The sequence below is a fragment of the Calliphora vicina genome, chromosome 3 (genome assembly GCF_958450345.1).
Source record: "Calliphora vicina chromosome 3, idCalVici1.1, whole genome shotgun sequence".
Taxonomy (NCBI): domain Eukaryota; kingdom Metazoa; phylum Arthropoda; class Insecta; order Diptera; family Calliphoridae; genus Calliphora; species Calliphora vicina.
Window position 1 is genome coordinate 33,695,799 of NC_088782.1, and position 13,264 is coordinate 33,709,062.

Genomic DNA, 13,264 nt, shown 5'->3' on the forward strand with positions numbered 1-13,264 from the left:
ACCTGTTAATAATTGATAACAAACTAATCTTAAATATTTTTTTTAAAATATTATAGTAATTTCTTATCAGATTGAATTTAATAAAAAAGCCATAAATATCTAAATATAGAGAAAGAGGAGAAAAATTATACAGACACCTTAACAGAAGTTAAAAAGAAAACATGGTAACATGACGACTAAATAAATACGCTACGAAAATAAAAGATGGATTGCTTAAAAACAAGGTTGACTACCGTTACCCATTAAATACATTTTCAGGTCAACTACCGAATAAATTACTGCCATAAAACGTGCATTCAACTGAGACATTCTAGGATAACGTTTTTATGGGACCCTGGGCATGAAGAAAATCAGGGTAATTATATAACAGACGAATTGGCGTCAAGAGGAGCGATGATGGCTGAAGAGGCGATTGATCCATTTTCTGGTATTTCCCTTGCTAAATGTATGATGGTAGTACAGCAGAAACTGTAAATATGAGACTGCACAGAACAGGTGGACTAATGAATAATCTGTGTTATCGCGAGATCGACTTGGCCTGTATACGATGCCGACGGGATGAATCTATAAGTATAGAATTCTGTCGTGAGCAAATAAGGCAAATTGTTTCTTTTATTACAGGACACTGCATAATTGGAACACATGCTAGAAGAATAGGCCTACGGTTTAACGATTACTGTAGAAGCTGTCGAGACCAAGAAGAGGAGGAGACTGTGTTCCACTTATTTTGCCAATGCCCGGCTCTGACAAACTTGAGGGAACGTATTCTTGAACCACCTCTCGTGTTTAGATGAGTTATCTAGGATGAATCTGAGACGCATCCATTCCTGGTTGGTTCACCTTGAGTTCAGTTCTGAATGAACCCAAGACCTAACCTAATCCTATTCTATCGATAGTCTATATAATGATATTCTTGACCGCAGCAGTAGTATGACTATTTGAAGAAAATCAAACAAGTTTGACATTTTACTTGGTTTGCCATCATATCGTACAGTTCAAGATCAAGACGTGTAAACAAAATTTATATTTATAAACATAATTTCTCAGATACATATTCGTTTTATAGTAACATTCTTTTATAGAATTTGTTTAAAAAAAATTAGCAAAACATATAAGCAAAATAACAATCGGCAATTCATCAAACAGATCAGACGCTTTTAAATCGAGCATGTAGCCCTTTACATTCGATAATCTAATTAACCCCCTTTTGACCCCTTAGATTGAAATTCAAAACTATTGTGTTATTTTTAATTAATTTTGAGAAATATTTTGAATTTTTTTTATTTTAAATATTTATAATTGCTTAATTTTATTACAATATGTATTCGTATTTAGCCACAAACTATGTATTAAAAACTGGAAACGGTCATTCTTTTATGTGTTTTTATTATTTGTTAAATTTTTACGACTTTGCCCTGTGTAGGGTGCATAAATTTAAATAATTAATGCGTGTTTTATGCTTATTAGTTTAACGCGCATGGCTTTGTTTAGATTTTTTTGTTAAAACAATACGTTTGACTAAATTAGATGGCCAACAAACAACGAAAACAGCTACCATTAGAAAATATCACTCCATATACATAAATATGTATGAATATATTAATATTACAATAAAAAAAATCATTTTATTTCAGTTTAGTCTGCAACAAATAGTGGTTAAGTGTTTTGTTTTTGCAAAATTTTTATAATTTTGTAGAGGTTTACATAATTTTAATTTTTTTACCCTTCACCAGGGAGATAAAGGTATACAATGTATAGTGAACATATGCACAAATCGCACATGGAGGGGTCAATTTGAAGAATTATGTATATTTGAATATTTTCCAGTTTCAGTGTGTGACTTAAAAATGCAGGAATTTTTAAATGTTTAGCTTTTATTTTGAAACATTTGTACAATATAAAGTAAATCAATGTATTTACAATTTTTAGATATGACCTTTTCCCATCTTTCCGGAAAACATATGGATTCAGAGCCAAAAGAACTGCTCAGCAAAAGTACTGGCTTGCTCGAATCAAGCCAATTTCGGATACTCTGTTGCAAAGTTATGCGTATCCCAGAGAGAGCGTTCTGCATCGATCAAAACAAATAGTAGTCGGACGGGGCACGATCTGGACCATAAATTGTTTTTAACAGTTATTGCAACATGTGGCCTAGCGTTGATGGAATATTACGGTTTCATGTCTGTCCGCATATTCTGGGCGTTTTCCGGCCAATGCTCGCTTCAAACGAATTAGTTGCACTTGGTACAGGTTCCCTGTGATAGTCTGACCAGTTTTCAGCAGAATATAATATATAGGATCCTTTTGGTCCAGCCAAATACAGGGATAATTGACTTTGGTGTCGATTCGGATGGTTGGCCGGGCTTCACATATGACCTCGTACGCTTCGGGTTATAGTAATGGATCCATTTTTCATCGCAAGTAGTGATTCGGTTCAAAAATGATTTTCTTTTATAGCATTCAAGCTGCATTTCAGACTTACAAATTCATCTATCAAGGGCTCTCAGCTTCAATTCGTATTTCCCTGCTTTTGGATGAATCCTGATGCTTGCAAACGTTTTTAAATTGATTTTGACAACAATCTTCATGGGGTAATGCTTCCAATTCTTGGTCTTCAAACTTTTTGGCTGGCCTGGGCGATCATAGGCTTCCGTCGCAAAATCACCACTTCTGATAAAGAGGAAGTTTCTACTGTTGACTAAGTGATATTTTCTTATTATGTGGCTTAATGAGGGATACCGTGGGAATATCTTTAACTTTGTAATCAAATGGAATCTGAATGGAGCCCACCGATCTCCGATTAGAAGTATAATTTTCTGAATTTCTTTCAGGGGTCGTACATATGTAAAGACAACCATTTGGGACTATTGAATTGGCAACTTAGAGGTTTTTGGGGTACAGCTACATAATTAATCGAATAAACATTGTGATATCACTTCAATTTTCTTTCGCATGTTTCCTTATACTCTCTTCATTAATTACTGACCACCCGTTGCTGATTCTTTCTGCTTATCTAAGGACACTGCTACACGTTCAATATATATTGTGATATTTGGATCGCGATCCATTGTAATGGATCACACAAAATTAGGTTATTCTGCAATTTGGATCGCGATCCATCAATACTGCATACTACATGTTCAATAAATATCGCGATATTGGATCGCGGTCAATATATATTGAAGGGCACTGCTACACATTCAATATATATTGTGATATTTGGATCACGAAAAATTAGGTTATTCTGCGATTTTGATCGTGATCCATCAATACTGCATGCTACGCATTCAATAAATATCGCGATACTGGATATATCAATATATATTGAACGTATAGCAGTGCCCGAACGTGTATGGATTGCGATCCAAATATCACAATATATATGGAACGTGTAGCAGTGCTCTAAGAGTTAATTTGGGATGTAGTTTCAAAAACCTATGCACCACTTATTTGCTTTCAGCCCGACCATAATACATAATAGGTTTAGTTTGTCCATCTTGTTGTTGTTTGAAGAGTGTTCTGAAAGTCATCAATGTTTAATGAAAATCCTCATTTAAAAAGGGGTTTACTCATGTTCCCCAAACGTTTTTCATAGACATAAAACTGTTAGAAGTCTCATTCTTCTAGAACCTTTATCAATAGCATATCCGTAGATATACCGAACTAAATCCAAATGTATTTTTAAACCGGTTTTATATAATAACACGATCGTATGCACTTCCTAATATTAAGAATGCAACGAAAACTATTTATATTTAAGCTCCAATTTTACATTTAACGGAATACCATGTTTTTTCTGTCACTTGTTATCATGGCATTAGTTATATGTTTAACAATGGCCCAATATCTACTATTGAACTGAGTTTTAAACATTTTGCCACTTTTCTTTAACCATTTATTCAGCATCAGCAACATACAATATCTGAGAACTTCTGTGTGCTTCAGTTTTACTCTCACTAGAATTAATTAAATGGAACTATGTAATTTTAAGGCAGATTTTTTTCTTTGGCCAAAACTTTTAGACTAACACTACCAGAGTGGGTCAAAAAGTCCTATGCACTTTGTCCAACCTCTATGCATTTTATCCAACGTTTCTCCAATTTTTCTCTTTCCGCCGAGACATTTCTTCAGGAAATAGTCACTTTGTGCACCCGATTGTGAGCAAACGCTTTCATAATTGAAACCACTGAGCCATATGGAATGCCTATCTGCCATTCGACCATTTTCTATTTTTCGTATGTAAAACTTGGTGTCTGGAACGATCGGGATCTTCCTTGCTTGTACGGCCACAACGAAATTTAGTAAACCACATTATTACCATTGAAATTGATGGTGCAGAGTTCTCATAGTATTTATCAAGCTTAGCCTTTTTAAGTAATGTTTTTTTTTCAGCAAAAAATAACGCATAATGAGCAGACGAAATTTACTTTTTTCCAATTTCTCCTCAAGTCACGAAGTAGTCTGACAGTCAAATACAAACTAAATGGCACAGCTTGTTTAAATTTTGAGAGGAGCCAACTGACAGATGCCTGTTGACAGGAGCAGTGTTGCTCTTTCAGTTAAGAGCCGGGAAATTTAAAAGTCGCGGACTTATTGACTCACCATCGTATTTTTGATTGAGAAAATAGTAGGAGGCAATATTTTAGTGGTTAGATTTTTTAATTTAGATATATTAATCAGTTAATATAGGATGTCATAAAACAGCTGTTATAAAAAGTAATTTGAACCATTTTAAAAATTTGTATTTACTATTCCAAGAACATGAAATATATAATAAAAACCATTTTATCTGTGTACTTCGTCCACATCAAAATTCCGAAATATTTAAAAACATTATCGGTCTCCAAATACCTTTTGAGATCCCCAACTTTTAAAATCTTTTATATTTTTTATTGTTTCAATTTGAGTATTTTCTATTTTAGCCGGCTGAAAGACTATTTTAAGCCGTTACTGACATTTTAAAAGCCAGCCGCAGCACGCTGTGGATTTTGGTGGTCACATTTAAAATAAAAATAAATTTTTAACTAAATTTTACAAACAAAAATTTAATGTGTTTTGTTATTGTAACAAAAACAAAGCATATTCAAAATTTTCGTTAAGCTTCCTCGATCTTGTTCTATGAACAAACAATAAATTAGCAATTTCTAAAAACAACATTTTATTAATGAAAAAATAACTTACCATCTCTTAGGAAATTGTCATAAAATCGTCCTTTACATTGTTTTTAATAACTGCAAACATAGTTAATGTATTACATACTATACACATTTATTTTATTTGGCTCCATTTTAAATCAATTCTATTTAAGTAGATTCCTTTATCAATTATGTACAAAAATATCATTTTACTTGAACGTACCAAAAATAGTACCATTTTAACTACCAACACATCACAATAAATAATCACACCCACACAAATATACATGTTCGTAGGTGTTTGTTTACATTTTTTTGCCTACAACAATTGCTGGCTCCAACAACATGCCAAACAAAATGGCAAACACTTTTATTTTTGTACTATTTTTTGCAACACATTTGTCTCTCAAAATAACACAAATTTTACTTTAAGGCAATATTTTTTATATTCTTCACCTGTTTAACATTATTTTAACACTAAAATTAGTTTATTTTGTTTATTAATTACATTATAAATTAATTTTTTAACACGTTAAACATCTTGCGCAATTGACTCCACAACAATTGTCAACAAACTAAAGAGAAATTGACAAGACAGATAAATCGCCATTGTTGTGTACTTATCTAAGTACTTATAATTATCTACATTGGTAAGGTTTTTGTCTTTACTAATGGTAGCAAAGAAAGGCACCTTTTAATGTAATAGTGGAAATTTTCACTGTCTCTCTAAATAAATGCTTAGTTGTTGGAAAATAGATACTTTTTAAATATTTTCGTTAATACATAATAAATTAAATCATATAAAATTATTTTTTTTAACAGTTTTTTAGGTTATTAAAACATATCAAGAGAATTATTTAAATACTTCTTTTGTGAGTTTATTTTTATCAAATTAGCATCTTAATGATATCTGTATAAATATAAAAATCTAAAAAATATTTAGCGTCATAAAACGAAAGGAATATTTTGTTATTAATTAGCATTTTAACGAATTTGTTTATAATTAATTTAATATGTAATATTATCACTCTAAATTATAGCAAAAACAATAAATACAAATTTATATAAATTTAGCCATAAAAATTTTATTTTTATTATAACTTCTACATAATTTATTTCCACAAAAATTCTAAAAATATTTATAACATTTAACAAAACAAGTAGAAATTCCTTTAGCGGCCATATAAATTCGTTTTTTAACAAAATTTCAAAATGTTTACGACTTTTTTATGGCATTTGTCTACGATTGTCAAACCAAAAATCCAAAACAAAAATATTTTTTTAATAAAATGTGACATTAACATCAAACAGAAGTTGTTGGCTTGAAGTGATAAAAAATTGATAATCAACAAGCATTAAATTCAATTCGTTTCGATCAGCCATCAAAGATTCGTATCGCAATCAAAACCATAGATAATGAATGTTTATGATTTTTATTCATAGTATGTGTGTACATATGCGTAAAATAAATTAAAATTGCAATTTTATGTTAATTACTTAATTAAAACAACATTTATGTGTTTTCTTCACTAATCGAAAAATAAAGAAACTCGTGTTTCTCATATTTATGATGTATAAAATTGAACTAGAGGTCAATATTAATATTGAATATCGGAAATAAACAAAGATCTCAACAAAATATATTGGAAATCAAAACCATATTTAAATGGATTGGCCAAATATGTTGAATTTGAATAAATGTGTTTTACCAAGTTGTTGTACTTTCACCAATTTAATCAGAGTAGAGAGGAACAGTTTGCCTAAAAATAGAACAAAATAAACATATTAATGACATATTAAATAAATTAATTAATTTTAAAAAATGGATGAAGATCTTGATTTAAAAATCTTTACTTTTTCATTCGGTATTTGTTTTAGAGTTTTCTGCCTTTTTTGAAAGAAACCCATAAATTATTTTTTAAATTATAAATTCCTTTGCCAAAAACTCGAATTTAAATATCTCTTACGATTTTACTAAACATTTCCACTAAACATTTTAAATTTATATTACATTTATCAAAGGTTTATACTCAAAACAAAGATTTAAATTTAATTTAATAAAATTTGATTATGAATAAGGTCTTTCTTTCATATTTTTGCCTGATCGAATGTTATATTACAGTTAAATTGTATCTTAAAAAATGTCTGTGAGATTCATAAATGCATAACCTAATTTTCTGTAGCTGTTATAATAAATTATAACATTTTGAATTAACTTTGATAGTAATTCACAATAACTAAAAAGTGAGTGTCTAAGCTAAACATTTTGCTCAATAGAAGTACATAATTTGACAACCAGAGGGCAGAACACCGGTCAAACGCCATTGCGGCTGACATCAGCAACTCTATTTTTATACCCTTCAGCTTCGTGAGAAGGGTATATATAAGTTTGTCATTCCGTTTGTAATTTCTACATTTTTCATTTCCGACCCTATAAAGTATATATATTCTGGATCCTTATAGATAGCGGAGTCGATTAAGCCATGTCCGTCTGTCTGTCTGTCTGTCTGTCTGTCCGTCTGTCTGTCTGTCTGTCTGTTGAAATCAGTTTTCTGAAGACCCCAGATATCTTCGGGATCCAAATCTTCAATAATTCGGTCAGACATGCTTTCGAGAATTTTGCTATTTAAAATCAGCAAAATCGGTCCACAAATGGCTGAGATATGAGGAAAAAACCAAGACAACCTCTATTTTTGACCTATTTTTTACCTATATCTGGATTACTAAGACATTAATATAGACAATATGGATATCTAATGATAGATATTTCAAAGACATTTGCAACGACGTATATAAGACCATAGTAAGTTGGACCTACAATGGGTCAAAATCGGGAAAAAAAATTTTGAACCCGAATTTTTTTTAAAAAAAAAAAAAAATTGAAAAAACAAAAAAAAAAAATTTAAAATTTAAAAAAAAAAAATTTTAAATTTAAAAAAAAAAAAAATTTTTAAATTTAAAAAAAAAAAATAATTAAATTTAAAATAATAATCGAAAAATTTTTTTTTCAAAAAATTCAAAAAACAACTGGAAAAAAAATTAAATTTTGTTTACCTAAAAATATTTAAAATTTTGAAGTATAATTTGGTGAAGGGTATATAAGATTCGGCACAGCCGAATATAGCACTCTTACTTGTTTTATATTAAGTTTTCACGAGCAAGATTTGGGGGGTCATGAGCCAATCAGTCACCATAAGAAATGCACGGTGTGTGTTTCTACTAATGTTGGTGTCATCCGGTGAGTGGACGGTTCTGTTCAACGAACAGATAATAAAGTGCTGCCAGATTGTACAGATCTGGCACTTTATACAAATTATCTTCTCTCTAATCAGAAAAAAACAAAGTTTTGTGATTTATAAAGAAAAAATTATAATAAATTAAATAAGTTACTACATACATGAACTAACCTGTACGAATTGTACCCTTCACCTTCGTGAGAAGTGTATATATAGTTTGTCATTCCGTTTTTAATTTCCACAATATAATTTTCCGATCTGTTTATTGAAATAAATTTTCTGAAGACCCTAGATATCTTCGGGATTCAATAATTCTGTCAGACATGCTTTCGAGAAGTTTCCTATTTAAAATCAGCAAAATCGGTCCACAAATGGCTGAGATATGAGGAAAAAACCAGGAAAACTCGATTTTGAACCTATTTTTAACCTATATCTGGATTACTAAATCATTAATATAGACAATATGGATATCTAATGATAGATATTTCAAAGTCCTTTGCCACGACGTATATAAGAGCATAGTAAGTTGGACCTACAATGGGTCAAAATCGGAAAAAAATATTTATTAACCCGAATTTTTTTTTCACCAAAAAAAATTTAAAAAAAATTATTTTTTTTAAAAATTTAGAAAAAAAAAATTTTTAATTTAAAAAAAAAATTTAAATAACAATTCGAAAAAAATTTTTCCAAAAAATGAAAAAAACAACTCTGGAAAAAAATTTTGTTTAAATAAAAACATTTAAAATTTGTATTTTGAAGTATAATTTAGTGAAGGGTATATAAATTTCGTCACAGCCGAATATAGCTCTCTTGTTTATACGAAGTTTATGAGCTTCTTTAATTCCGATCGATTTTGATTTAGCTTCTTCTGATTTCGTTTGGTTTTGTTAATTTGAAAAAGATTTAATAATTCTGCATTTTTATACCCTTCACCTTCGTGAGAAGGTTTGTAATTTCCACAATATAATTTTCTGACCCTATAAAGTATATATATTCTGGATCCTCATAGATAGCGGAGTTGACTCACAAATCATCCGTGTGTGACCAGCTTAAGCCATGTCCGTCTGTCTGTTGAAATCAACTTTCCGAAGCCGCCAAATAACTTAAATACACGATTCATACATCAATATCTCCGGAATATAAGGAAAAAACCAGGACAACCTCGATTTTGGACCTATATCTGGATTACTATACCTTTGCAACGACGTATATAAGACAATAGTAAGTTGGACCTACAATGGTTCAAAATCATAAAAATATTTTTTAACCCGAATTTTTTTCACCAAAAGTTTTTTTTCGCTAAATATTTAAAAAAAATTTTAAATATTTAAAAAAAAACTATTCGAAATTATTTTTTTTCCAAAAATGAAAAAACAACTTTGGAAAAAAAATTTGTTCACCTAAAAATATTTAAAATTTTTATTATTATTTTTTAATATTTATTTTTCGCCACAGCCGAATATAGCTCTCTTAATGGCTCTCTTACATGTTAACATTAAAATCGGATAAAAAGTCAATTAAAGACGAAAAACAGTCGTTTTTTCATAAACAGCTAAAGTTCATAATTCGAAATGTTCGTCATTCAGTTTGTAATTTCTACTTTGTTCCCTCAGGGCAGGGTCTCGTCGCCGCTCCTGTTTAACTTCTACCTTTCTAAACCCCCAGTGCCCCCACAGGATGTGAAGGTAGTCACAGAATGCGGTCGACTGCACTACGGTCACAATGTTGATGAGTTTTGCGCTATGGTAAATGGTTATCTCAACGAAATCCATAATTTCTTCACTGCACGTAACCTACAGTTTTCACCAACGAAGTTATCGTAACACTCTTTACTAACTGGACGAAAGAGGTGACAATGGCGTACAAATTCCGACAGTGAACCATCCGAAAATCTTGGGCGTAACTTTTTATGTGCAGGATCCATTTGATCGCAGCTCGTATATGACAGCGTCGAAGAACATTCATAGAGACGCCATCAATTCCGCTGTTGCAGGATACCATATGAATGTCGCATTTGGAGGTCGCCCATCACCGATTGCAGACACCGCCATGTAAAACAAGAGTCGTTCTGACACAACTAAAATCAGGATGGAGCAACAGGCTTAATGCCTTTTTTTCACTAACAAATTTATTACACAAAAAACTGTTTTAATCAGTATGTCACAGAATTCAATTGCGATCAAAAATGGAATTAATTCCGTATTTCGTTTCTTCAGAAAAAGTAAAACGAAAAGTTCTTTCGGAAAGAATCCACTTTCAGTTTTCAAAGTGGAATTGCTATACATATCATAGTAATTATTTGTTTTTCTAAAATTTTTAATCAATTTCTACACCAAAAACTTTACTTTTCTTTTAATAATATAAAAAACAGTGTCAAATTAATATCAGAAATACAGGGGGAATTTCCGCATTCGATGTCGAGTAGGAAATTTAGTACATTTTATTATAATTTCGATATCGAAATCATTTTTCGATACGATAGCATATTCGATCACGAACCCAGAATTATTAAATATTTTTGGAATTAATAAATTACAAATTATCTGAAGAACCTAAAACGAAACCATTCTGAACAAAATGTGTGACCGGCCTGATACTGAGAAATTACACCCCTAATGGTTGACCTGGATCCGCGACTGCTGATTGAACTTATATTTTATTGTATTGAAAATTTGCTATAAAAAATATTTAATACGTTCCTTTTTTAAATGATTAAAAAGTTTTCTCCAAAATTCACATTAAAAATAAAAACAAAAAAATTCTTTTAAAACATATGGTCCATGTTTTTTTGTTTTATTTGTAGGGGGAAAAAAGAAACTGATGGGCTTAATATAATATACAAACTTTATGGAGGCGAATACATTATAACATATGTTGGAATCAAGACTAACAACTAAACAAAAGAACCCAAAAATATTTCTTTTACTTTTACGTTTTGTTAATTAAAATAAATTCAGCAAATGGAAGAAGTGTTGTCAATCGGGAAAATAATAATTAGTAAGTAGTATGTAGTATGTAGTTTCCTAGACTACATTGAAAAATGCATATTATAATATGTATGTAAAATAAGTAAAAACTTTATAATTTCATCTCCGCATTCACTCTCAACGTACATTAGCCACCACTTTCATTTAACTGGCTGTCATGCGAGCCAACTCTTCACGCAATTCTTGGGTATCGATGGGGCCTTTAGAAGCCACGGCTGCATTCGATGTCGGCCGATTGCAGGTTTTCTTGTGCATAAACCAGTGTAAACGTTGACACTCACGATCGCAATATTGCACAGCTTTACATTTGGAACATTTCTTGTCGGGTTTTTCATTGCCACAGGAACTGCAATAGGAAACTTCATCGACAAAGGCCCGCTGGCCATTGATGGCTGAGCGTAGAATGGTCAATGCAGTGGGTGCATCTTTGGCGGCCAGTTGTGTGACCACCTGACGGAATATGGTGCACTCTCTGAAGGGGAATTCGCGTACGCAATCACGTATTGTGAATTCAACATAGTCCAATTGGCCCAATTTGTTCTCTTTCAAAACGCGCTTGACAAACATCTCAACGAAATCATGTTTGTTGGGCTCCTCAGCATTGGCTGTAGGTTTCTCTTTACGCTGGGCCTTGCACTGCTCCTCACAACGCATCAACTCCGAAATAATCCACCGTAGATAGTGATATTTGAATGCCATTAATTCGTTGACATCGCTGGACTTTTTCATTTCCTTTTCACACATCAGTTCCAAGGCTTTACGCAAGCCGGGCAGATGTTTCAGCAGCCCCAGATTTTGCAAGTTCAAAACAATACGTACGGGATGCAAATTTGTATCTACGACAAACTTATGGAAGGCATTTAATAATGCTGGCGGAATATGCGCTTCTTTTTGCAGTCCCTGGGGTTGTGTATAATACTCAAGTTGTGAGGTGGACACATAATTGTTAATAGTTTCCACACAGGCATGATTGCCCACAAAGGCAGCCATTTGTGAGGCCGTACGATTGACACTGTTCAAGGTACTGGAATTGATGCCGGCATCCAAAAGCATAGTGCAAATTTCCGTATTGCCAGATAGAGCAGCAAAGTGTAAAGGTGTATAGTTGGCGCCATGTTGACTAAAGTTAATATCAGCTCCCTGAAATATAAATACATATTATTTTTACAACAGAGCCACTTCACTTTATTTACTTCTTTCTATGAGCACGTGGCCTTTAGCATTGTATTCATTTGTTTACACACATCTTTTCTAAACAATAAAAGTTTTCAGCTTTTTCAACTCACCATGTCCAATAGAATTTGAACCGCCTCCTTGTTGCCCTTGCAACAAGCATGCTGCAGTGGTGTCATACCATTTTCGTCTACGAAATTCACACCTCCTTTTACTTGTGCAATCAGCTGCTTGAATCCATCCTTGTCATTGGCACCAAGTTTATCAAATATTTGCTTCTGTATATCGTCCAACTGTATTTTATTCTCCTCGGCCATATTTATTTCACGCAATTTGTTTATTAATATTCTTTACACTAATTATTTATATTCTGGCAAAATTTCTCACAAAAAAATCTCCTGTGGACAAGAATTTCCTCAAGTATGTGTTTTTTTTCTACTGTGATGCTAATGTAGCTATTTTATCTTGAATTTAACGATTTTATTTGCAATTTAGCGGGAAAAAAGTATTTTAGCGGTTCGAGGGAATTTTAGCGATTTATTCAATGCTGCCAGAGCTAACAAAATGCCAAGCAGCTCTATTTCAAAAGTAAGACACCTTTCATACTAGGCAATTTAGTTGAAAAAACAATTCTCTTGCAACAACAAAATATCATGCAAAATGTTCTTCTCCTTAACCCGCCCTTATGCGCTTAATATCATATTTCTAGGCCCATTATTAAAGAAAATTCAAA

At 31.8% G+C, this 13,264-nt stretch overlaps 1 protein-coding gene across 1 annotated transcript; it reads right to left on the reverse strand.

Annotated features, from left to right (window-relative positions):
• Window positions 1-11,130: 11,130 nt before the first annotated feature.
• LOC135954492 (ankyrin repeat and MYND domain-containing protein 2) lies at window positions 11,131-12,959 on the reverse strand. Its single transcript, XM_065504672.1, has 2 exons — window positions 12,645-12,959; window positions 11,131-12,498 (listed from the first exon to the last, which is right to left on the reverse strand). Exons 1-2 carry the CDS (start codon window positions 12,846-12,848, stop codon window positions 11,503-11,505), a joined length of 1,200 nt encoding a protein of 399 aa, XP_065360744.1. The 5' UTR covers window positions 12,849-12,959; the 3' UTR covers window positions 11,131-11,502.
• Window positions 12,960-13,264: the final 305 nt, after the last annotated feature.